Source organism: Drosophila ananassae, chromosome 2L (assembly GCF_017639315.1).
Source record: "Drosophila ananassae strain 14024-0371.13 chromosome 2L, ASM1763931v2, whole genome shotgun sequence".
Classification (NCBI taxonomy): Eukaryota; Metazoa; Arthropoda; class Insecta; order Diptera; family Drosophilidae; genus Drosophila; species Drosophila ananassae.
In genome coordinates, this window is record NC_057927.1 from 25075051 (window position 1) to 25101197 (window position 26147).

At 43.3% G+C, this 26147-nt stretch overlaps 1 protein-coding gene across 3 annotated transcripts; it reads left to right on the forward strand.

The window, feature by feature from the left end:
- The first annotated feature begins 116 nt into the window (after positions 1-116).
- Positions 117-26147, forward strand: LOC6505530 (dopamine receptor 2). 3 transcript variants are annotated; one of them, XM_001964716.4, is made up of 5 exons: positions 120-443; positions 1104-1310; positions 16693-18343; positions 18585-18666; positions 25929-26147. In XM_001964716.4, the coding sequence occupies exons 3-5, from the start codon at positions 16902-16904 to the stop codon at positions 26010-26012; spliced, it is 1608 nt and encodes a 535-aa protein (XP_001964752.3). In that variant the 5' UTR covers positions 120-443; positions 1104-1310; positions 16693-16901; the 3' UTR covers positions 26013-26147. The 3 variants fall into 3 exon arrangements, with proteins under 3 accessions (XP_032312382.1, XP_001964752.3, XP_044570251.1); XM_044714316.1 differs by having other exon boundaries at positions 19876-26069; XM_032456491.2 differs by having other exon boundaries at positions 117-443; positions 18585-26069.

A 26147-nucleotide genomic window follows, 5' to 3' on the forward strand; every position in this document is an offset into this window, starting at 1 on the left:
GTGCTACACTCCTGCTAGTTGCAACAAATGTCCGTACGGATGTGCGGCTGTATGTGTGTGGGTGGGCTAGTCCTGTGAAGCTGCTGCTGCTGCTGCCGTACAAGCTGTCAATGGTAGATTCTTGCACACAGAGCTGCCATCATCGTCCTCGGGTGCCGTTCCCTCCAGCTCGTCAGTCCACTCAGCGCTGAACGAAGTCCTTTGCCGAACACGCTCGTCACTCCAGTACTGTAAGCCTTCGTGGCAGGTCCTGGTCGCGTGTGTTCTGCTCAGCTTTGTACTTTTCGGTCCTCGGAGTCTTCAAGTGGCGTTTTGGTCGCGTTGGTCTTGTCTCGCGAATTGCCAAAATCGAATTGTTTGTGAATGAAATTCGCGTCTCCATTGAGCCAGTGAATGAATGGACAAAAATTTTTAATAAAAAAACAAAAGTGATTCAATATATGGTACGGAAATGAAAATGAATATATGTACTTTCAAAAATGTTTTAAAGTTGTGGCTGGAACTTAAAATTTATTAAAAAAAAATTGATTCTTAAAATTTCTAAACTCCAATTTTTTTAAATTTTTGTGGAAATAAATATTTAGTATTTAAACTTCTTTAATATAATTCCGATTCAACCGAAAATGATCGTAACTCCATTTTTGTCTGACATAAAAATTAATTACTGAAAATAATGTTTTTTTTTTTATTTAAATAATTAATATATTTTTATATAAGATTCAAATGTTATCTTTGGACAATTTCAAACTGAGAATCATTTTACGAAACAATTTTTTGATAAAAAATATAAGTTCTTAGAAATAATTATTTTGTAAAACATGTTAACCCCAATTCTTTCAAACTATTCAAAAATATTTACCAAGAAATGGGCTTTAATTTTTAGAAAATAATAAATCATTATCAAGATACTTAAAAGCTTGTGAAAACTTTAGCATATTTTATGAGTTTACCGGAATCTGTAAAATCGAATCAGTTGAAGTAAGCGAGTTAACGGAATACCGCACTCACCCATGTCAGGCTTGGCTCGGACGGGTTTATCCTTGCTCCGGTTTTGGCCGTCCTGGCTTCGTTAAGTGATTAATCATGCTCGTTTATTTTCCAAGTGAAATTCAATTTGGACCGCAACGTCAGTACAGGAACCACAACTGCCGTCCAGGCGACAGCACCATATAAGAAAATAAAGTAAAAAAAAAGAAATAATAAATAAAACTCTCTGGAAAATTCAAACAGCAAGAAGGACATCCCCCTTCGGGCGGTGGTTCGATAAAATTGCCAACAAAACTGCATCCTGTCGGTATCGAAAAGTGACGGTGAGTGGAGTTTTCTGCAATTGAAAGCATCTTTGGTTATTATATCGGATCGAAATTAATACGATCGAAATTTGTTGCAACTCCTGGAAAGAATTTTGAAGAAAAAAAAAATTGCCATTGGGCGGAAATCCAATAAACTTGGCTAAGCGATGAATTAGCCTCTGGGATGCGATCGAATCTAGTTCCAAGAAAAGTTTGACAGTTTTCTTTTTATTTATTTGCTACTTTATTTGTTTTGAGAAAATTAGTTGCGTTGCCTTTTTGACCAGCACAAGCAAGCCACAAACCCAAACACACACACAATTTGCCAAGGATAAGCAAAGGACCTTTTTTGGCGAAGAGGTGGGAGGAGTCATGACCGCACAGCGGGAAATAAATTAAGCCCCGAGTGATATTTTTTTAGTTTGGTAATTTAAATGTAAAGCAGGGGTAGAGGCAGGCAGAAAAAAGTCCCAGAATCGGGGCCAACAAGGTCGACAAGGACGAGGACAAGAACCGTTTGGTTAATCATACGCCATGTCGTCCCGGCTCGAAGCCTCAAGCAGTTGGTCCCACCCCAATGAATTTCCTGTCGTTACCGCCTGTTTTGCATAAATTAGTAAGTTTTTACTTCAGACCAAGACTGCCTCCCAGTTTCCCGCCTCTAGAAGGGAGGCTGTATTCCGTTTGTGGAAAATAAGCCAGGGAAAATAATCAGGACACGAGCAAGGCAACAGCATCCGTCTGTCTGGTAGTTGTCGCCTGCAGCGGGCTTCCCTTCCGCCTGGCCATATAAATCAATTTTAATTTAATCACTTTATCGCTCTAATAAATCATGCGCCACTCCCAGGAGTTATGGATGGAGTTGGGATGGGGGCCTCTGGCGTATGGCTGGGGGTGGGGGATATAAATGCGGATGCTAATGCTGCCATAGCTCGATTGTTGTTAACAATAAAGCGAAGAACTGCTAACAAAACAAAATTTAAATATCAAGTTGAGGCGGCGGCGGCGGCGGCTGAGTCGAGAGCCAAGACGACGGTGACGAGGAGGACGATGACGGTGACAACGCGAAACAAAAGAAAAAAACTTTCTTCATTAAAAATTTTAATGACTTTCCCTCTATTTGCGCAAGGTAATGAAAGTCAACAGAGTCACTATGTTTGCACGAGTGTGTGCTCCCGTCGCATAAATATTTTACACAATTTTCCCTTATTTTTTAAGCGATGCAAATTCTATTCCAAAGTCTTTTGTTTATTTTTATTTCCGTTTTTTACACTCGGCCATTTAATATTTTCTTTCCTTTTTTTATAGTTTGTGGGCTGGGTTTGTTTGGATTGCTCTTATCGTGATTGGCATACAACAATAAAATTCATTACAGTCAATTAATGCCTGGGAAATACCATAAGCCCACATCACACAAAGGCCAACATACATCTTGGCATAAACGCAAATTCCATTGAATTGACACAGACAGGCACAAAACCTGGTTAATTAAGGAGCTCATTCTTGTGCAAATTCCACAAAACATTTGTTATCGTATTGATTTTATAATTAAGACAAATTCCAGCCAATTAAATCAAATTACTCCCCAAAAGCTTTCGGCAGACAGCACACATGACCTGACGCAATAAACGAGCATGTCTTATATCGGGGGCGCCTCAACCGTAACACCTCAAGGTTCTGGGTTTTCACACTAATAGATTAGCAATTAAATGCCACCCGCCATTAACGGGTAATAATACGCCAGGCTCGAAGGATTCTCGCTGGCAATCTGCTCCAGCTGTGTGTGTGTTTTCTGTTGTTTATGCCACGCCCCCCGCCGAGCACCGCCCACTGATATATGTACGCTACGCATAATGACAATAGCTCGCGCCACACACACAAGCCGTGTTGAAGTTGATAGCTCGCTAAACTATTTATTTGCATATAAATATTTCAGAAGCGAGCAAAGGACCCACTGCTCTTAGCACATACTCGTACATACACATATATCCTTGTGTATCCTCGTGCATGTAACGGCACTTGTGTTCTGGTTAAGGAAAATAGAAAAGCCCCATTTGCCAGGCCTCTCCTTACAATACACATGGTACACAGGTAGCAGTGCTTGTTCCTCCTCCGCTGCTTTTGTAATTGAAATAGTTTACGAATCGGATGTTTACGTGTTCTTATGTGGGGAGTACTCGTATGCTAAAAATGCTTTCGATAATACAAAAGGAAATCCATTTGCCACACAGGAATTGTTTACACACAACACACAAATGGGAATAAGCAGGGAACTCAAATTCTCCAACAAAATAAAGAAAAGGTATTGAAATTACTGTGTTGAAGGAAATCGAGAAAGCTGAAGTTTTTAATTAAAAAAGAGTCAGATTCTTAATCTGAATATTATTCAGTCGATTATTATCCTTAATATTTCGAACAAGAAGAGCAGTATGAGTTGAAGTTCTTTGAGCAGTATGGGTATTGAGCTATATTTTCGCCTCATTCATTGATTGCGTAGACAAACAATGAACGAAGCACTCAGGGAGGACTCAGGACTCAGGACTCAGGACAATACATTCACAACAGCGCACACAAAAACACACAAATCCGCTTTCACATTTTGTTTGCTTAGTGTTGCCGAAACCGAAAATCCCCGATAAACGGCGACGAAACGTCAGGTGGAATAATTCAGTATTTCGTGGATGAGCGATTGCCAACCGCCTCGCTCCTTGCAAATTATAAATAAGGATATATATGCGTGTCTGTACAGTTTACTGTCACCGACAGTAGTCCGACATTTTTTTTGGGGCTACGCATCGGCGGAGGCTTCTCCATATTTTAAGTACTTACATGATGTGCATTACATTTTATGGCTGTGTGCGGGTAATAAACCAGCGCAAGTGCAATTACCACAGAGGCAACAAAAACGGGTAGAAGCAAGCGGCAATTTGCAACAATGTGTGGCATTGGCAGGACGAGAGATCGGGAGGCGGTGAAGGCGGTTAGGGGGCGGGGCACTTAAATAGTTTTGCACATTAGCGCCACACTCGAAAGCGGACTGGCCACGAAAGTGGAAGCTGTACTTTGTAAGCGGACTTAACTTAAAACCTTTTGTGTTCAATAAAAAGTATGGATCATTATTTTGAATATATTTTTCTTTAAATAAATAAACAACAAAATGTGATTTCTTTGATATTTCAGAGAGGTTTTGCTTTCAAGGATTAAATCCGAAGAGTTTCGAGTGGGTCTTTTATCCTCACAACTACTTGGTGGCCCTAAAATATTTTGGCCTATATTTGAAGTGACAGAAGGACCTTGGCTATGTGGCAACTTATCACCATGAAGGGTTAATTAAAGCGTGCAACAATTTGAGGCCGCTTTAAAGTTCTTTCATCCGAATGTGGGACCATATGAGTGCTGTTAGCAACGCCCCTGAAAGCATGCAATGCCAAACATTCGAAAACTTTTGCACTGCCCGCAGCACATTAATCTTGAGGCTTGTTTGGATATTTCACTCACACTGCGGCTATCCTTACTATACTATAGCTATACTATAGATGTATATATTTATCATGAAATGACCCCGTCCAATGCGTGAATATTTGTATTTTGAAAGGTCGCAGTCGCTGCCATCGTCGTCTCGTCGTAGTCGCCGATTTTGTTGAATGTTTTTGGTCTCTGTTGGCTTGGCGACTTTCGAATCCCGTCTCAATGGCGGCTCACTTGTAACACTAATGAAAATTCCAAATTCCAATGAGCTGTCAGCCGCAACACAGCTACTGTGACAGCGACAGCGACGGCAACGTCATCGGCCTTGGCACAATGCCAGTAAATTGGGTCCGAGTGGTCATAATTTCGGTTGCACATTGCCCCTGGTCCGGCGGCCGCTGGTCCTGCCCCTTCTTGGGCGGAGAAATTGTAACAAAATGCAACGAACTTGAAATTCCCCACAAAAATTCAACAAAATGTAACTGACGCTGGTCCTTTTTCACTGCCTCCCAGAGTTTGTTCAATCAATGCACTGGGGAAAATTACTGGGAAGTTCTTTTAAATTTCATTATTCTTGCCATTCTATGGCATAATCCATGAAATCGATTTAACCTTGTATCGCTTGGAAGATTGTTCAAATATAAACACCAAACATAACCATTTTTCAAGTGTATCCTTTTCAGTTCCTGTGTGTGTTTTTAAAGTATTGTCTTGGATTGCAGTCAGGATATAGGTATGTACGTACATACATATGTGTGGGTGTGAGTAAGCCTGTGATGGCACTTTACGAATTGCTTTGGCGTATGTGGGCTAAAGGGTCGTTTTGTTAATAACTTATGACAGGCAGCCCAAGACTCACCTGGCCAAAACACACACGTGTGCACACACATTGTCGCACTACGAGAGGGGCCGGTGGGGAGTGCCGTGTGGGCTTTGTTTTTGTGGTTGGCCTCTACTGGCCAACTGGGGATGATTAATGTAGCAGCTGGAGGACTTGGGCATTTGGCCAAAAAGGATTGAGGCCTGAGAAATTGATACGGCCGTCGGAAGTCTGTTTGAAGCCTCAAGGTAAGCCGAGAGAAATCAGACAATGCCTGTAAAGATACATGAGAATGTGATCCGGCTAGTTATCGTAAATGGGAGTGCGTATGAAGAATGCTGCCTACTTGGGTGACTTTTATTGGGCCCAACGAGAGTCTCTCGGCCGTCAAATGGGACTCTATTACAGTGCCGCCTCATTTGAAATTTCCCAAAGGAGCCGCCCTCTGGTTGTTCATTTCCATTCCGTTCAGGACTTAAAAAAGATCGACCAGAGTGTCGTCCCTGCATTTACTTAACTAATTCCCAACACGTGCTGTCACTTAGAACTGTCCGTTCATTTTTTTCCCCATTTCTCGCTTGAACTTGCGGGTCCTGAACTTTGGGCCTTCCGAGAAGCGGAGGCTTACAATTTCAAGAAGCGCCAGTTCAATTGGTCTAATTGACTTTTTTCTTTTCGGCGGCGGCGGGCAAAAGTTTTCGGTCCGCCCACCCAACAACAAGAAGAATTAACAGCCAATAATCGATGAAGTGGCCTGGGTCTTGCTAATCTAAACCGCCCAAGTCCCCTCATCCGTACTTTCTCTTCACTTCACTCCAGAAATTATGCCACAAATTTGAATTGCCACATGGATGCGGCAGGGTGGAGGCTTGCCCCGGGGCCTGAGATGCTCAGCGACAACGAAATTAAACGAAAATCGTAATAAATTGCAAAAAATTTACGAAAATTGGCTCGGCTAGGGACGGAGCACTTTACAAACAGCCAGAAATGGGCAATGGAAACTTTGTGAATTGAAAAATTGAAAATAATGAATGGCACGCACACACCCAAAATACAAACACAATGACTCTGTAAATATACACACACAAATATAGAGGTATGAGAAGGACTTATACACTGAGAATAAATATAGCATTTCAAGTAACTTTGCAGATATTTGCTCAGAAACTATTGGCTTTAATATAGAAACTATATTTATTTAAAGATAGAATATTCTTGTAAAGAATATTTCACAAACTTCTCATAAGGTTTAATGAAATACAAAGTATATTGAAACTTTTTTTTATCTGTAGATTCAGATTCAGGCACTTGCTAAGCGCAAAACGCTCAAAATTACAGCTACAAATAAAATTTGCAGTAAGCTGCGTGCTTGACACGCCTCTTCTCCCTGCCACGCCCCTTCCTCTTTCCCGACCTCTCCACTCCTGCCACCCCTCCCTCCTTGGATCCCGTGGGCGATGCGACAGATTTGAATGACAATTCGCCGGTGGCAGCCACAGAGGGGGAGGTGTTAGGTGATTCCCCTGCCCCCTTCATTTTGGTGTCCTGATGAGGTTGGATGGATGTAGATGCGTGTTTTCCTGCCTTCCTGCTACTGCTGCTGGTACCGTTATGATGCGGAAAAGCAGGTGGACCACGGCGGGGCTTGGGGACGGAGTGGCAAGCCTCCCGGGGCAGGCGGCAGTCGGCGCGAGTCGCGCTCAGGTATTTAAATTCATTTTCATTTCATGCCAAGGATAGACATCTCGCATTTGGCCTCTTTTTGGCGCGGAAAAGGGGCCAACAAGGAGGAGGAAGTTTTCAGGGCTCTCGCCTGGCCAGGATGGGGGCGAGGGCTTATGAAAATGATGTTCTCCTGCAAATTATTACACCAAAATTAAAATAATATTTCCCATGATTGCAAATAGCTCAGCCAAGCAGATTTTGTGCCCTCTCCATGCCCCATGCCCCATGCCTCAGACTTTGTTTTGTTTTTAGCCACCCACTCCAACACTCCCAGCCATATATACCAGCCATCCATAAATACACCCATAAATAAATATACATATTTATATTTCTAATTTTCACCTTTTTGTTTGGTTCTACCTCCGGCTTTTGGCTAACGCCGGCTGCTTTTTGTGCAGCGTTTGCTCAGTTGGCTTTTAATACTCTTGTATATATATTTTATACGTATTATTCTCGCCCCGGCGCCAAGCTTTAATAAACTGCCTGAGTTGGCAAAAAAAGAGATGGCTAAGGAATATTGCCGGTGACTATGAGCAATTTTCATTTCATTTTTTATTTCGCCGCCGAACGAAATGAGAAATACTGAAAACTGAAGCGTACTTTATGCCGTATTCCCGCCCCCGCTTTTTGGGGGATATGAAATGTCAGGTGGGTGGTGGCAAGAACGTTTCCCTTAACTAATTATCTTGAAATGAGTTTTCGCAGCCACCTACCTCGGCGGTCCGCGGCGCAGTCTTAAGTTGTCTTCCGCAGTTTGCAAAATGTCAGCTGGCAGTATATAGTGTCGGGATGTGAAATATCCTTGCCTCGGCTTCCGTGCAGCGCCAGATTGCCATTTAATGTTAATTTTGTGACTTAATTAGCCATAAAATAAATGTAATAGTGTGTGCGCTGAACTTAATCAACTGCAGGCATCGTGCCAGGAAACCGTATGTTGCATGACTCCGATGTGGGTCCGCATCTTAACCCACTTCTGAATACTGCATGCTCGTACCACTTCCACTTCCAGCATGCTAATGTGCACTTGATTAGAATGTCACTCGGAAGCTCTGGGAGCTTTGCTTTGCTTCGCTCCTGCCCACACGCAGTGCTCTGGCCAGGCCAAGATGTCCATGCTCCGATTAAAGTAAAAACTGGCACAAACACGATAAGCCGCCGGCTAAGAGATTTTCCAAAGCAAAGTGGCCAAGGCCTCTGGCTGTCTGGAGTAACTAAGTATGGTACATGGCGAAATCCGCTGGTGGAGTGCATTATGTGCCGACAGGACTTGCGTGCAGGATATCCCAGCATGACGTTTATTGTATAAATCATTTTAGTGCTGAGCATACAGAGGGCAAAATAATAAGCATATTTATACATTTTTTCAATAAATGTAGGATGTATTCCGATTCTACTTTGAAGTCTTGTTAAAGAGCAGATCAGTAGTAATGCATTTTTTCCTCCCGAAATTCATTTTTAAAATACATAACATATTTAAACTACTCTGAAAAATGTAGCTTAGGTATTCATAATTAAACCTCTCTAAAAACTAGAGTACCCCCTTTTTATTTCTGTGTATTTAGGACTCCCCATTGGTATACTTATCCACACGCCCACACAGATATTGCTGGCAAATTATTCGTAGAAAATTGTTTTCCCCGGCAGCCAGCAAATCAAAATTGATACGAGCCAATAATAAAACTATAAGTGGCCGTTTTGCGTGGCCATTAGGAACAGTCGATAAGTGAGACATTTCAAGGAAGCAGAGACAGAAAAAAAAATATGTATATATGGGGAAAAATAAAGTAATGTAGTCCGTGTCATTGTCTTTCTATATTCATCTGCCGGAGGGCAACTCCTTGTGTCCTTTGTCTTTGCGGCCTTTGCTTTTCTTTTTCCTTTGGGCTCTTATCTTCCTTGGCTGCGGCAGCGAGTCCTGCGTCAATATTTCAGTTCGTCTTTGACAGGACCCGCTGATGAATTCGCTTTTACTTATTTTTTTTTACTTCGGTGGAGGCCTCATACCCCTTAACGACGTGACTTTTGCCATCTTGTTATTATATCGAAATTATCCGGGCTGCAACTGGAATTGTTTCACAGCCACACGTGCCGAGGCCATTTGGGAATTGGTATTGGTATTGGGCTAAGCAGTGTTGCCAACTTGGCTTAACGCCAAAATCGAAATCTGAAATAGAATATGATTGGTTTACTCCTGAAAAGCACCAATTTTTCTTTGTTTAGTTGGGAGAAAAAATGTGTCAAATTATGTAAATGAATTATATTAATTTTAAATAGTCGTAGGACAAGTTTTTAAATATTTGAATCCTTCGCATCGCTAGCGGTCTCCGTTTCCGTATTGAAACTGAAATTGGGAACGCCCATGGCGCGTGTAGACAATTTGTAATTTTCTCATATTTACTCGAGGATCCGCTGACAGAGTTCTTTATGTTATTTTCATATTAGGCACCACACTCACATATCTCATTTGGCCATGTGACTGGAATTCATTCCCCAGCGCGAGTGTCCCTCGAAAATTATGCAAAACCCTTAAGCTTTTGGCAATCGGATGACTCCCCCGCATTCCCAGATTTCCCAGAAGTTCCAACACTCGAGCGTCTTGATATGATACATTTTTAATTTATTACCCCATGGCTTTTAGGAGCCCGATGCTCATTGAGCTGCCTCATTCGGCATGTGAGGAGTTGTTTCGTCAAAGGGAAACTTTGGGCGCCGCTAATAAAACTCATGCCAACTCATCAAAAACTAACTTTAAATATGTCCTTTGGGCCCCCAAGGCTGTCGTATCCTAGAGTATGTGGCAGCAGCAAATGAAATGAGTGCGTGCGTGAGTGTTCTGATGTCCTGAAACGAAATGAAAGGAAGTAGTAGTCCGGAGAGGGAGGTATGGACTAAACTAAAGCGAACCTATATCCTTAGAGTCACTGGAGCAGAAGTCGAGAGGAGTTGGAGTTTGTTAGTTGCCCGACTATGGATTCGGGGAAAAACTAGCACAGCAAACGGAATAAAAAAGCAGGACGAAAGCTTACAGAAATTGTAAACGAAACAAACTCCCTATTGCAGCATCCCCGTGTTGCCAACAAATTAATCATAATCCGAATGCCATGAACTCAGACTCGTGGCTTGCGCTGTATTGATTTCAAATTATGCAAATATTTGGTCAAATGATTCGCTCATGTGTGCTGAGCTCGACAGCTCACGAGGTTTGGGTTTGGATTTGGATTTGGATTAGTTGGCGTTTTTTTTCCTATCCGTGGAATGACGTCAGGATATTGGGTTTTTAGCTGATTTCTTTCACATTTCGTTTTACATTCCATGTCGCTCGCAGTTGTCAGGACATTCCATGTTTGCCGCATGTCCGTTCGTTAACTTCATTTGTCAGGATACAGTGAACAGTGAAAAAAAATTACTAGCAATTATAAACAACATTTTTAAGGGCGGAATAGGAATGCTTAACAAATTTATTAATTAACAAACTTCCCATTTGCCTTCCAAGAATTTCTTGTAAACAGAAACAGAACAACTTGTTTCTCACTAGAACTTTTTCTCTGTGCCAGAACACATTCCAAGTTGTTTCGATCCACTTCCCATTTGTGACAATATTTAATTATTAATCACGACATGCTGTGGAGCGGGTTGGCAAGATGCTGGATGACATGCTGCGCCAGGGTGGCAGGCAACATGTCGCATGAGCAATATGCCACTTAAAGTAATGCCCAATGCTCGATTGGCCCGCTGACAGGCGGCAGACGCTGGTATCAGTGGCCAGGATGCCTGAATGCCAGGATAAAGCCTGGATGTTGCCGTTGTCATTCACCTTGCTGCCAGTGGCTGTTGCCTTTGCTATTTGTTGTCGCTTGTCGCTCTGTCCAATCATTATTCATTGCGTGACAAGCGCGTTAAATGTGTCTCTGCCGGTGAGCATGTGTGAGTGTGTGAGAGTTGGCAATAACTTTTAACATGCCAAAGGTATTTCCGCAACAATAACAACTTAGCACGAGAGAGCGATAGGGGGGAGCCTACACTTGAAAAGTAGTTTCGAATTGTCTAGAAAAATATAATAGTTTAGATACAAAAAACTTCAAAAAAAGGAATCATGATCATTGTAAATAACATAATTTATCTTCAATAAGTACATAAAGTATACGCACCGTTGTATTGAAAATCTTGAATTGGAGCATTACGTATACGCACCATAAACCTTAAAAAAAGTCTTAATATATAACCCATAAATATGTATTTTAGATAAAAAAAATTACACATTATTACACATTACATTAAGCATTTCTTAAATTCATAAAACAAAGTTTCAAACTTTAAAAGACAATTTCCTTTCATTGGCACATTACGTATACGCACTGTGGCCCTGAGCGCTAAAAAAATATCTCCATTTATTTATTTAATTTATCATCCAAATAACAATAATATTTCAAGTGCACAATTTGTTTATACTATATGGACAAATTTCGTGCTTTCACCGTTTTTTGGGTGCCAGTCGTGAAGGGAAGACTTTGAGCTGTCGATTCTGTCTGTGTGAGCCACAAATTAATGCCAGCCATTATCGTGGAATCCACTTTCATGCCGGCCACCACTGCTGTCCTTATTTGTCCTTGATTGCCTCAACCAACGAAAGCCAAAAGAAATAAAAAAAAAAAAAAAAACACCAGCTAAGTCGAACCGAAAAAACAAAAGGCAGAAAAAAGCGGTGACGACCCCTCGGCAGGATTGTTTCATTTGATTTCTGTTTGCTTTCGCTAGATTCCTTGCGTGCCATGACACTCCGCAACCGGTGTAAATATTTGTGACATAATTAAGCAGCCCAGCGACATGGCACCATCGGGAACTAGAGGGGAACTTTTAGAACCGGAGACCCGAAGGAGTGTTATCAAATCAGCTGGGGAGGGCATAAGCACAAGTTGCAAAGCCGAAAATAAAGCAAACATCGGGCGCTTTGAATGGAGAACGTTTTTGCCACGCGCGTGATTAAATTTCATTTGTGGACCCAACCAAATCGGAACCCAACTGGCTCACTGAGTGACTGGCTGAGTCCTGAGTCCTTAGTCCTTAACTCGCTGTATTTACCGTCGTTTTAGTGCCTCGCCGCACTCGGGTTAGTCGAAAAGAAAGAATTCACTCCGCCCATCTCCGATTCTCCCCAGAGTGCGTGTGTTTGACTTGGATTCGCATTAAGATTGTCAAAGATTTGGACGCCAGTGGGGAGCCACTCGAACCTTTCACCCCGCCAGCCTCGCCATCTCTCCGGCCACTTTCACTTTGTTTCGCTTGGCTTACCTGAAAATGCCGAAAACCCTGAAAACGCTCTGGGAGCAATTTGGAAGATTTTAGGCAGCGATTTATCGCTCAGCTCCTGAGTGGGTGCCACCGATACTTACCGCCAGATAGCAGTCTATATTCCGCCAGCTCGCCTCAACTTAATTTGAATACAAACGCCGTCAAAAAAAACAAAATGAGGAGAATCGAAAAGGTTGTTCAATGTCACGGTGTCTGTTTTGGGTTTTGGGTCTCAGTTCTTCTATCTGGTCTATGCCATGCGATTCCAATTCCGTGATAGTGCACGAAATTAATGGATGTTGGGGATCCGAGGCCTACATGCACATGTCGGTACTTGGCTGTCTTTTTATCGACATGAACAACAATGGCAGCACCACTAATAAATTCTGGCATTAGGCCTCTTTTCCTCGGCGGGAGTGGGGCGTGGCACTGATGTCAGGCTGGGGTATATGACTTGACATCAGGGGAGTGATTCGACGGGCCGTAAAAACTCTATTGCCTACTTAGCGGAACAGTTGTAGAAGCTCACCGGAGATACAGTGAAGCGTCCATAAAACCATAATAGTTTGTCCCTAGTTTCTTTGTTTGTTGAATAGAGAATTTCATATTTTTCAAAAATCCTAGTCGAAAAGGACTTTAGACTGACTGATGTAAGCTTTAAGTAACCTTAAGCAGACTCGTCTTTACTAATCTCGCTTCAAAACTTAAAGCCAAATGTCATAAAGTTTTTGAAGATTTTGCCAAGTTCAGGCCAAAGAAGTTTGACTGTTTTTGAGTCGAGTCTGCTGGGGTCCCCTATTTCCCTAAGCTTTTCTTTCCTTTTTTTTGTTTGGTGTCAGTTGGCAGGCAATTTCAATAAACACATCGCCCTGGCTGGGAAGTTTTAATAATTCAATAGGCAACAATGCGACATGGAAAATCGCTTCATATAATTACGGCTCACATAAAAATTCAAGAAATGGCCGGCGGCGAGCAATCGGAGCACTTTATTGAATGTCAGTTGGGCCGGAATTGCTGTTCTTGTTGTTTTGACTTCCATTTAAATTCACAGACTGTTATTGCAGCTGACATCGAAATAGAAACCTTCAAAGACACACAGAACCGATACACAGAATCGGATTCAAACCCACAATCACAGACAGGGCACGCTTGCCAAAAATGCCAAATGGCCAAGAGCGGAATCTGTGGTCCCATACTGGCTCAAAATGTAAAATGTAATGTTGTGATTTTACTTGATTCGATGCTGCAGTGGGTCTCTGTCCCAAATCCATTTCAATTGTGTACAGCAAGCTACATTACATTGCACGGAATTAATTTTGGGGCGAACCAAATAGGACTCTGAGATTGGACTCCGGGGTTTCGTAAAATTGAAATACTCTCTACGACATATTTATGAATTTCATGTGGAAATTACGAACTAACTCTGCTTGGCGACGCATGCATGCTGATCACGATTTTGCCGACCGCTTTTCTTGGAAATCACTCCCTTCATTTTCGAGTTGGCAAACATCTCGGCCAAGTTAGTATACCCGCATACAAATGGCGAGGAGACAAGCAGCCTGCAAGCATTTTGCTTAACTTTCATGAGGCCATTCAATGACTTAACCATTTCCATTTCGGTGCCCCTGCGCTTTTCCCTTTTCCGCTTTCCCCGGTTGCCCTTTTTCAGCCAAACACGCACACATCCCAGCACAACACAACATTCGGCTAACTGAAAAGGGTCAAAAGGCTTTTTCGCACATATACAAATTGCTGGCCTGGTCGAAAGCATTTTGCATAGAGACCAGACCTGGCGTTCAGCCAGCAACCTTAAAGGTTGCCTCAATTAAATTTCTCGGCCCAGACACAAAAAAAAAGCATGAAGCCCAAAAGGCTGCAGGCCACCGCCCACGCATTCATATGAATTTCGTCCTTCCACGAAGAAAAAAAATGGCATTAAATAAATAATTGCCAAAGAAAAATAAAATAATGGAAAATCATGGTAATTATTTATTATTAATCTGACATTGAAAAGTAATCAAAATAAGGCAGGGCTTAAAGTAATCTCTTGAAAAAATTAATTAAAAGTTTAAGAGGATCTGTGGTACATTTTCATAATTTCAAGATAATGCTTTCCCCAAGTGTAGTTCATATTTTTTCTTGTTGCTCATTTGGTTGGCCTGTTTTTATGTCGGCTCACATTCTGACTTACTGCACATCAACAGCCTCATCAGGCTGTCGGGTAAGTGAAAAAAATGCTTTTGCTTTTTTAGCCAGTGCGGCTGAGAAATGTGCCAGGAAATTGTGCTAAACAGCTCAACAAAAAACGCAGAAAAGACGATGTTTCTGTTTCAGCACTGTGGCTAAAGAAAACATAAGCCATAAACGTGTCAGCCTTGGCTGGAGAACCCTGGACTCTGTTTGGTTAGCTCTGGGGCGGGGTGGCCAATCACCAGTGGGTGTGGGGTTAAAGAGGGGGGTCGATAAGCCAACAACAGCCGGGAACAGAATTTATGGCATGCAAGCGCGTACGCGGCCCGGAAATGAGCAGATGGAATGGGGCACGAGGCGCCGCCAGCTCTTGGCCTGCTCTGCCCGATTGGGTACGGGCAGGCTTTCTTCCCGGCCTGGCTCTGACAGGTGATAATCAGAGCCAAGAACACGAACATGAACATTATATAACCCAAAATATAGCCGGAAAACAAATGATTCAAAAGCTGATGAAAGGAAGAGAAATGTGTAAATGAAGCCACATTTTAAAGGCATTGACGTTGACTGGTTACATAAATGTCAGATATAAGTATATTTGAAAACTTTTTGATTGCCATTTAATACAGACATTTAAAGTGAATGTAATTGGTAATTTATAGAGAAACAATATCTAAATTTTAGATTCTAAAAGCCCTGGAATTCCTCGATAAATATCTTTAGATTAACAAATATTCGCTATTAATTTAATTTCTTTTCCTAAAATGTATCCTTTGAGCGAATGGCAACTACAAGGCAGCAAGGACGTTGCTGCATAAGTGCTGCAGGATTCTAAGAAATACTCGAAACGCAACGACAAGGAGTAGCCAGTAGAGAGTGCAATCCAGACTGGAGACAGTCGCAGCCTGTTTCCATTAAGTACAGAGCTTAGCAATCAACTTGCGCTGACAGAGGCAACAACTCTTGAATAATGCGCCGCACAGTTGTTGACTTCCTCTGTCAAATTCCGTTGACAAAGGCAGCAACTTCCACTTTGTCATCCGGCCCCGCTTCCCGCTACCTTAACTCCCGATTCCAGTCCTTGGAGCCTTCGAGTTCGAGTTCCTAGTAGTCGCACGCTTGACTTCCTGTCATCTCTGGCACTTGAAATGTAATTTAATTTGTTTATTTGTGTGGCGCACACACTCGCATACAGCTCCTCCCCAGATACACCAAGTATCCACCAGTGTGCCCCAGAGCTCGTGGCAACTGCCGTGTCTGCTTGCCAATTAATTGTGCACCTCTCGGGCCGCGGCGGTCTGGTGGCCTGGTGGCAGGTGAGAGCTGCCCGAATTCGAGGCAGCCCAAAAAATCCCCTAATTAATGTGTTTGTTTAGCTTTTATGCCTCGGAAATTTGCTTGACTCGATTACCTGTGGATGCGAGTCAACATTTTAATTGAATGAAATTTATAGCCGGCGCTGCGAGCGATTCAATTACAATGGCTTCATTAGAGACAAAGTCTCGCCAAAAAGTTTCTGGAGCCGAAAATGCAAAGGTCTTATCGCATCACCCAAAAGTTGATTAAATATTAAAATCAAAACTTGGTCCTAACCTGTGTTCCTGAAGTTCTGAAAGTCTGAAAAGAAAATCTAAGTTCTTTGCTAGAAAAGTTGCCACACAAAATTATCATAATTTTAAGACTCCTTTTATTTTGGAAATATTATTAAAACAGGGATTAGTAAGCCCGTCAAAAGAATCAAGATTTTTCATCAGAATTCCGGCGTTTATTTTAAAACAAGTGACTGAAATTTATGGGTGTCATTTTTTATGGCCACTCTGTTTGAAATGGGTTCAATTAAGACTTTCTACCAAGTTTGGCCTGATTCCATTGTGCTCATCCGATTCTGTATCCTTTTCTTTTCGCCGACAGCTTGGCAGCCCGGCGGCGAGTCCTGGACAAGGACGTGAAAATGCGCTTCATTAATTTGGCTGGCAGCCGCAGACTGTCTGTGGAAAATCAGCTGCAGCAGAAGCAACAGCAGCAGGACGAACAGGAGCTGAAACAGGAACAGGATCTCGAACAGGAACAGGGACTCGCGTCAGCTGCACTGACACAGCATTGAATTGCATTCCGCAGAAATGGTGGAGGACAATGAGTCGCCGGAAGCGGAAGGAGCCGTCCCCCTGTTGGCCCTCCTTCGCGGAGATGGTTTCAATCAAAGCCAGGCCCAGAATCTGGCTCAAGCCCCGACTCAGATGCCCCCTTTTTTCGGCAGCTACAATATATCCGAGGACGTGTACTTTTACTTCAACGGTGCGCCCACAAGTACGGAGCTGTCACTCGGAGGGGGCGGAGCACTCAATGCCACCAGCACCACCTTGAGCCCCACGACGAGCGGAGTGGGCTTCTCCACCACACCGGAACCGGATCTCTCCGAGTTCCTGGAGGCTCTGCCCAATGATCGAGTGGGGCTATTGGCCTTTTTGTTCCTCTTCTCGTTCGCCACCGTTTTTGGCAACTCTCTGGTTATATTGGCCGTCATCAGGGAACGGTACTTGCACACGGCCACCAATTATTTCATAACCAGCCTAGCGGTGGCCGACTGTCTGGTGGGTCTGGTGGTCATGCCCTTCTCCGCCCTGTACGAGGTGCTGGAAAACACCTGGTTCTTTGGTACTGACTGGTGCGACATCTGGAGGTCCTTGGACGTGCTCTTCAGCACAGCCTCGATCCTGAATCTGTGCGTGATCTCCCTGGATCGATACTGGGCCATCACAGATCCCTTCAGCTATCCCATGCGGATGACCGTGAAAAGGGCCGCCGGGCTGATAGCCGCCGTTTGGATTTGCTCCAGTGCCATCAGTTTCCCGGCCATCGTCTGGTGGCGAGCGGCGAGGGATGGGGAAATGCCGGCCTACAAGTGCACCTTCACCGAGCACCTGGGCTACCTGGTCTTCTCGTCGACGATCTCGTTCTACTTGCCGCTCCTAGTCATGGTCTTCACCTACTGCCGGATCTACAGGGCGGCGGTCATTCAGACGAGGTCCCTGAAAATTGGCACCAAACAAGTACTGATGGCCTCCGGGGAGTTGCAACTCACCTTGCGAATCCATCGAGGCGGCACCACCCGCGATCAGGCCAACCAGGTGGCAGGAGGAGGTGGCGGAGGAGGCGGGGGTGGTGGATCCCTAAGTCACTCGCACTCCCATTCGCATCACCATCATCACAACCACGGCGGAGGCACAACCACCTCCACTCCAGAGGAACCCGACGATGAACCTCTATCCGCGCTTCACAACAACGGACTGGCCCGACATCGACACATGGGCAAAAATTTCTCGTTATCCCGGAAACTGGCCAAGTTCGCAAAGGAAAAGAAAGCGGCCAAGACGCTGGGCATCGTGATGGGTGTATTCATCGTGTGCTGGTTGCCGTTCTTCGTGGTCAACCTGCTGTCGGGATTCTGCATCGAGTGCATCGAGCACGAGGAGATCGTGTCGGCAATTGTGACTTGGCTGGGATGGATAAACTCCTGCATGAATCCTGTCATCTACGCCTGCTGGAGCAGGGACTTCCGCAGGTAAGTAAAGGATATATAATGTCTTATTTACCACAAAAATAAAAGAATATTTGTTTAAAAACTGGCAGAGATAGTGGCTTGAGCGTTTAATTTTAAAGTATCTGTATGGAACCCACATTCGGGTAACCACAAGATATATTTACTAAGCCCAACTTCAAGCTATTTGATTTAATTCTGCGTTTTTGTGGCTTTTGGCTTAACCTCAGCGTGTCTTGCTCCTTTTAACTGGCTTCTTTTTCAGGGCCTTTGTGCGACTGCTGTGTATGTGCTGTCCTCGAAAGATCCGCCGCAAATACCAGCCCACGATGCGGTCAAAATCGCAGGTGAGTTGCCCCGTTCCCCCTGCAGATGAATACCTTCCATTTCAGCTGACGTCGACTTGTGATACTCCTTCTCTTAGTCACGGTCTGGGTGGAGTTTTTAAAGTTTTGTTGGTGCATCGTCTGTTCTTTAGGGCGAGAAGTAAAAAGGTTTCGGCCGCCTACGCTTTTGTATGCTCCAAATACGAAGCTCAACGAACGGCCAAATTAATTTACAAATTTAATGAATATGCATACAGGAAAAAAACTGGCATTTACCACTCAAGGTGGCCCATAATCCCCCCCGTAGCACCCACCGACTTCCGTTCACACATGGCAGACAACCATGAAAACTTCCTGACATCCGCCCCGGACTCATTCTCGTCCTCGCCCCCTGGCACACCACACACATCCGTGCATAAATCATCAGGCGTCGCATCACTCAACCTGTCGACCCACCGACCCCCACAATCCTTTCCTGATTTTAATGAATCATTTTCTAATGTTCGGCAACTCTGACTGCACCTAAAAGGACTCGACCCCAAATTAGAGCACTGCGCCCGCGGGTGGGTGGCTCTATTATAGTCCTTGGGGGTACGGCATGTCAATATGGCTGTAAGTAATTACCCCTGAGCTGTAGTCACGTGTTTGGCTCGGAAATACAGTCGAACTTGTCTAACTTGAACTTGTCTAAGTTTTGCGGCCAATGTTGCAAAGTTCACTCTTGAATTGGCACACAAACTGCTTTGAGAAGTTTGGTTTGAAGGGAAAACTTGAACATAATAGCGTCATTCTGGCGGAGTAAAATTAAAGAAAATGTTAAGCCAATCCTAAGCAAATATTAAAGTTTTAAGAAAACATAATTGACTTAATAGCTGATATAATAGCAAGTTATTGTAAAGCTTTAATGGAAAAATGCGCTGAAAATTAACTTTGATTTAAAACTTTAAGGATAATTTTGCTTCAAGTCTTGGGAGGTTGGTGCGCCAAAAAATTTCCAATCAACCAGTGACACTTTAAGAACCACTCATTCAAAAATAGATCTCCTGCCCCCCAATATACGCTAAATTTAGTTCATGTCATCAGAGCCAGAATGTCATTACCGTGTCGTCTCACACACCCACCACCCATATATATTTCCATATACCTATATAGTATCGTTCCGTCTGGCCTGGCAAATCGAGCTGATTGTGATTCCGGCCGCGTTTTGCGCGTCCTTCTTGGTTTTTGCAGAGATTCGCGACACGGCGCTGCTACTCGACCTGCTCGCTGCACGGCATTCAGCACGTGCGGCACAATTCCTGCGAGCAGACTTACATATAGTTTAGCGTAGATTTAGTTGACAATGATTAAGGCGCCCTCGTCCACGTCCACGTCCACTCCCACGCCCACCTCCGACCCCTGTCCTGTAAGTCAATGGCAAGGTAAGCGACTTGTGCCCTGTTTTCTCATTGTCTGTCTGTCTGGCTCACTCTCTATTCTGTCTCTGTCTGTGTCTGTGTCTCTGAGCCACTGTCTGTGTCCTTTTGCTGTATTTTTCCAAAAGTCACTCACACACACACACACTGCTGAATGGAGAAAGGGAAAGGAAAGTAGTCCTTGGAGGGAACTATCAAAGGCACCCATTCTCCCTTCTCCATTCTCAGTTGTACGGTTTTTGCATCTGTTACTGTTACTGTTACTGGTGCTGTTTGTTGTTTGCTGTTGCCTTCTCTGTCTGTGACAGCTGCTGTCTCACTTGCTCACAACTGTTTGTTGACTTTTCCATGGCATTGTTGTTTGTGTAACATCCTTATATTTCCGTTTTCGTCCTGGTGCGTTCCTGAAATCTCTGGTGATTTGAAAACAAATTCTATTAGCGCCTAAAGGTATGCTGTGAAAAATGTTTAATTGTTTTTCTATCAATAACTAATAACTAAACACAAAATCATAAACTAAACTTTAAACTCTGATTGTGACATTTAAAGTTAAAGGAAATCCCTTCAGGCCATCGTCAAAAATTTCCACAGATTTTGGGAACACCCTAGGGCGTATGTTTGGTTAGTTTGCTTTCTTTGCTGCAAGAAAACACGAAAATGAAAACAGAACTCTGATTCAAGCACCTGTTGAATGTGTTGCACCTGTATCCGAAACAAGCACACACACACATAGACACACACCACGCACACTCTTTACAGTGATGTCCACCCACGACGGCAAAAAATGAGTCCCTGAGCCCTGTATCTGTTTGGTGTTGTTTTTTTGTATGTTGTTGAAGACAAGCTGGAAAGAAAAAAGAAAACAAAATAACACGGAAAAGTAAAAAGAAAAACGAAAGTTTTCACAAAGTCTCCTTCGGATTCACAAGCACACACACACATACACACTTGTATAAGCGGTCAGGACACAATGTGTCCTTTCAACGTTTTTGTCACCGCTTCCGTTTTTTCCCCTCATGTTCTTGCTCCTGTTGATGTTGATGTTGTTATTTTTGGCGTCGCTCCTCACAAAAGATTTTCCCAGTGTACACAATGGCGAAACAAGAAAAACCTGAAACACAAACTCCCTCCCCTCCATAAAGTGTTTGTTGATCTTTTTATACCAGCTTCTGGCAAAGAAAAGAAAGGAAAATTGCATTGGCAGATGAAAGAAGCTTAATATATAGTCTGGCTCAGGTTTAATCTGCATCAATGAGGTCATTATTAAAGTGCTTTAAAGCCATAGAGTTGGTTCTGAAAAACTTATAGCTGGAAAGGTATAAGAACGCTTTCTTCCAGTGTACGACCTTTTCGCGTTTTTAATAGGATTGCAGAAAGGGTTTTTCTTTTCAAGTTCTCTGTTTATTATTTTGAAATTTATAGTTTTTGGCTGGTTGTTGTAATGGACGGCCGTGTTGACTTTCTTTTCGGTTACTTTTCTTTCGGGCCAACAACATCTGACCCAAGTTTTTCGGCAGCCGCCTGGCAGGAAACAGCCTGGGAGGGTAATGCGGGGAGTCACGCACACTCGATACTTGAGAAATGTTATCAAGTGAACCATAAACATTTTTTGCACTTAAAAATTTCCAACTCAATTTTCGCCTCGGCGATAAGCGCACAAGCACACACCACATGTAATTGTATTGATGAAAATGTTATTTACAGCAATCAACAGTCAATATGTGTCTGGCCAGGGTCGACGAGCGGATCCGGATGCGGATGTAGGAGGGCACTGGGTGTGGGGGTATAGATGGAGTTTTGTGCTCGTGCCTTTTCCGTATCCGTATCCGTATCCGTTCCATTCGATTTTTTCGGGCTTTTCTTTCTCGATGTGTGTCTGTCATCATATCAATTACACCCAAGAGCATGCCAATTTATTTCCAAGAGTTTCCACAGCCAATTGAAAGCGTTGTTCGCTGGGTCGTGGGCTGGTTCGACCAAAGAAATAGAGTGTACCCTTGGAACATTCATATTGGCCAGGTATAATTTAAAAAATAAAAAGCATTTCAATTTAAAACGTGTGGTATGTCTTTTCTCCGCAAGGAAAAAGTAATCCCTTTGGAATACTAACAATAGACCGAAAAATACCAAAAATATCACGTATACGCCCCGTATTTGGAATTCTAAGCACTAATTTATAATCACTTTGAAATAAATTATCCACGTAGCCACGTAAAAACAATTAAACAAAAATATTCATACAAATAAGTAATTTCTCATTCAAATGCATATGGCAACAATTTTACCAGCTGGTTGCAGGCTATTTGCGGAATGTCTAATTTATGGCAGGTCCTTGCCTTTTGCTCGACAAATGAGGCGACTTCCGGCATTTGCAATTTGCCAGCTGTACGACAAATGGAAATGGGCTTTGGTCAAAGGAGGATATTGCAGGCGTGTGGTTTTGAGCCAACGAAAGCACCTAATTCCGGGCCACTGTTGCCCCATCTTTGTGCCACCTCAAGCACATTGTGGTCAGCCACAAGTTGCTGATGCTTGTGCGAATACATGAAGGTGCTACTGCGACTGTGGCAAGTCTCCCAAGCCGACACTTTAAAATTAACTTCACCAAAGTTTCATTCAACTTTAATGCTCCCACACCCACACTTTCGCATGCACACTCGGCCTGGTGATTAATTGGCCCACTGAAGTCTGTGGGTGGCCAGACATTTGGGCCAACTGTGACCACCCACTAGTTCTCCTAATGAGCCGTAAAGGATTCCCCACACCCACCCATCAACTCTGAAACTCACTTGCCACTCGTCTGCCAGCACAGCCAATTTGCATAGCATTTTGACATGCATAGAGAAAATTGATTGTGATTGTGGTTCATAAACTTTCAATAAAGACTGTTCTAAACTCTATAAAAATTTTAAATAAAAAGCTATTTTTTAGGCTTCATTTTTCCTGTATATTTTTCTCAGTGCATCCAGCCAAGATGTTTTGATTGAAAATGCCAGCTAGTCCGACCTAGTCCACACAAATTCTCGAATACAGCCCACCCCACTCGCATACACACACGAAGATCTGGGAGGCCCCTTTTTAGCATAAATTTGTAAGCTTGTAAAACCGGAATTTGTGATTCTGACTGTTTGCAGAGGAAGCCGTTGGCCAGCCTGAGGCCAGGACCCGCATCGGAGCTCCTTCGCTTTGGGGCCTTCGAGTAGCGAATCGAGAGGGCAGAATATTCCAGTGGCAGGCAACTAATTCTGATACCTTTAAATTACATTCAATAATCAATACCTAAGCGAATGCATCCAAATAAATTGTTTATTGCGGCTGCCAAAATTGCTTATAACATAGCTTTGCTGCTGATACTGTTTCCGCTGCTATAATCGCTGCTAATTGCATCAATTATTGGTAGATCGCTTTGTACGATTGGGGAGAACAAAGCCAAATTGAAATCGAAAACAAAATTGTTTAACCGATTAATCAAACTGATTTCATTCCACGTCGCCGGCCAAAGCTCACTGAGGCAAACTAAATGGAACAATAATCGAGGAAATACCCATCTATGCCTATGAATGCTGTATAAATCCGCAATATACAGAGTCGATAATGGCTCATTTCTTGGGCAGGACGAACATCAAAATGTAATTTACCACAAATGTTGCGCAAACATCAATTATCCCTAATTGACTGTGAACGTGAAATTAACGTTTATAATTATGTGACATAGCCATTGAAGCGGAAGTCCGAGCTCCGAGTTCCAGTCCGTGGGAATTCGTGTTCTTGGCCATGTAACTTTTAATGTCCCTGTGGCCGAGGCCGAGGGTCCTGGCTAAAATTGGGTGTCTGGGTGGTATTTGCAGGGCATTTGTGACAGTCACCAGGACAAGGTCGCCGGTTAACCGCCCAAGATAGGGTGCCCGAAAAAGCTTAGCCGCTTTGAGAAGACTTTGAGGTTGGCCCTACTCGGGGACCGTCGACCCCGGAGGGGTTTATTGAGTGCCAGGCAATAAATTACCAAAAGAGAGGCGTGGCCGCGAACAAGTTTGTGTGAGAAAAGGCCCACTCAGAATTTGACGGTTCCATTGACCTTTGGCCGGAGCACGGTAGGCAATGTAAATGACAAGCCCCTGGGCGTTCTCATGAGTCACAAAAACACAGTAATGATAAAAGTTTTCTGCTCACAAAAAATACTAGGATAATGTGGGCATATAAAAAGAACATAAACTTCTAGAAAGATTACTAGAAAAGGTTATCAATTAAAAGGTTTGAAAAATAATGTTTTAGGGGCTATTTAGATATATTGATTATCCAATCTAAATCACAATAAAACTTTCTTCAATCTAGAGATTATTTGCATTGCTCTTGACTTGCCCAGACGCCCAGGGTTATTTTTGGATCCCAGGGGGGAGAGGACTATAAAAATTGCAAATTACCCAATTGCCTGGGGCGTCTGCTAAGCGGGCCATCCGGTCTGGCTCTTCAATTATTTAAGCTAATTGCGGCCGCACTCCGAAAACCAGCCGACCACTCGGCGTATACGCAATGTAAGTGCTACGCAAATGGGTGTAGGTGTGGGTGTGGGTGTTTGGGGGGACTTTAGAATTTTATACGAGCTCAAGAAGGCGCCCGCCCATAAGCCCGTAATTGAATTGGCAAACCAAAGACGATGTGGGTTTGAGGGTTGGGCCAATCCGGTTATGAGGCTATGATAGAAGAAAAGCCAGCCACTTGCAAAATGCAAGGACCTCCAGATGGAAAAATTCTCCATGGGCACTCGGAATTCCCTTAAACGCACAGACGAAAGCACACACACACACACTCCCAAAAAATAAAAAACCACCCACTTACACATACTCACAAATTTTGTTAATGTTGTTATTGTTGCTATTATTGTTTGCTTTGGTCCTGGGCCAAAAAAAAGTGAAAAAGGATATTCCCTGAAAGCCAGAAATTGGAATTTCAACTACCGCTTTTCGTAACCAATTTTTTCATTCTTTTGTTGTTGTTATGGCTGTTGTTGCTCTTTTTCTAGTTTTTCTTTCTTTTGGGCCCTTTCTCTTTCTACACTCATTGTTTTTTGTTATTTTCAATCATGCATTTTGCTTTGACTTTTACTGCATCCGAAAAATAAAAAAAAAGATTGGGAAAAATGGGAGAAATTCAAGAGAAAATCTGCCAGCAAAGCCGCAACAGTTTCGTCTTATTGCTGTTGTTGTTCTTCCGCCCCTCTGACATCCACCCACGCCCCATAGCCCATAGCCCCCATTTGCTATAATTGTTGTTGTTATTGTTGCTCTGGCTGGATGCTGTTCCTGTTCTTGTTGTTCTTGTTGATGTTGTTGCTGTTTCACTATGTTGCTTTGTTGCCGCGTTTGGCTGCTGCTGGCTGCGTTGAAACGGCAAAATTGTTTACAGCCACACCCACACACGTACACACGTACACACACCCACTCACCCACAGACACAAAACACTGCCTGCAAATTGTATGCAAACACTTGAAACGAAATAAGACAACAAAATGTTAATTAAACGCTTCTCTCGCCTCTCTATTCCACCTTTCTCTCTCTCTGTCTCATCCTCTTTGTGTGCGTGTCTCCTTTTGTTTTCATTCACTTCCGATCGTCTATGTTTATTTTTGATGTGCTTTGTTTTTAATGTGTCTTCTCCACTCTCTCTATTCCATTTCCTATTTTTACTAATTTACTGTTCCCGACTTTTCTTATGACTTTCTCTTTTATTTTAAATTTCCTTTCCTTTTTTTTATATTTTTCTTGACCTTGTGATTTCATTTCCGGTTTCCATAATTTCCTATTTTATATTCATCTACTTCCTTGTTTTTCTTTCCTTTTATTTTATTCTTTTTCTATTTTTCTAAATAGTGTCATGTGGCTGCCGCCATGGTGGCCGCCTCCACGTCCTTCGGCTACCACTCGGTGAACCAGCTGGACCGCACGCTCATGTGACGTCAGCTGAGCAGTTGCAGCACCTGCAGCGGTGGCAGCAACTGCGGCGGCTCCAGGTCAGCCCACCACCAGCACCACTCCTCCGGCACGGCGACTCCCTCCTCGTCGCAGCGATCCTGCACCAGATGCCAGAGC

Coding starts and splice junctions, on each gene's coding strand:
- LOC6505530 (XM_032456491.2), top strand. CDS start 16,902: ATGGTGGAGGACAATGAGTCGCCGGAAGCGGAAGGAGCCGTCCCCCTG. Junction 18,344..18,584: donor TGGAGCAGGGACTTCCGCAG/GTAAGTAAAGGA, acceptor CTTCTTTTTCAG/GGCCTTTGTGCGACTGCTGT.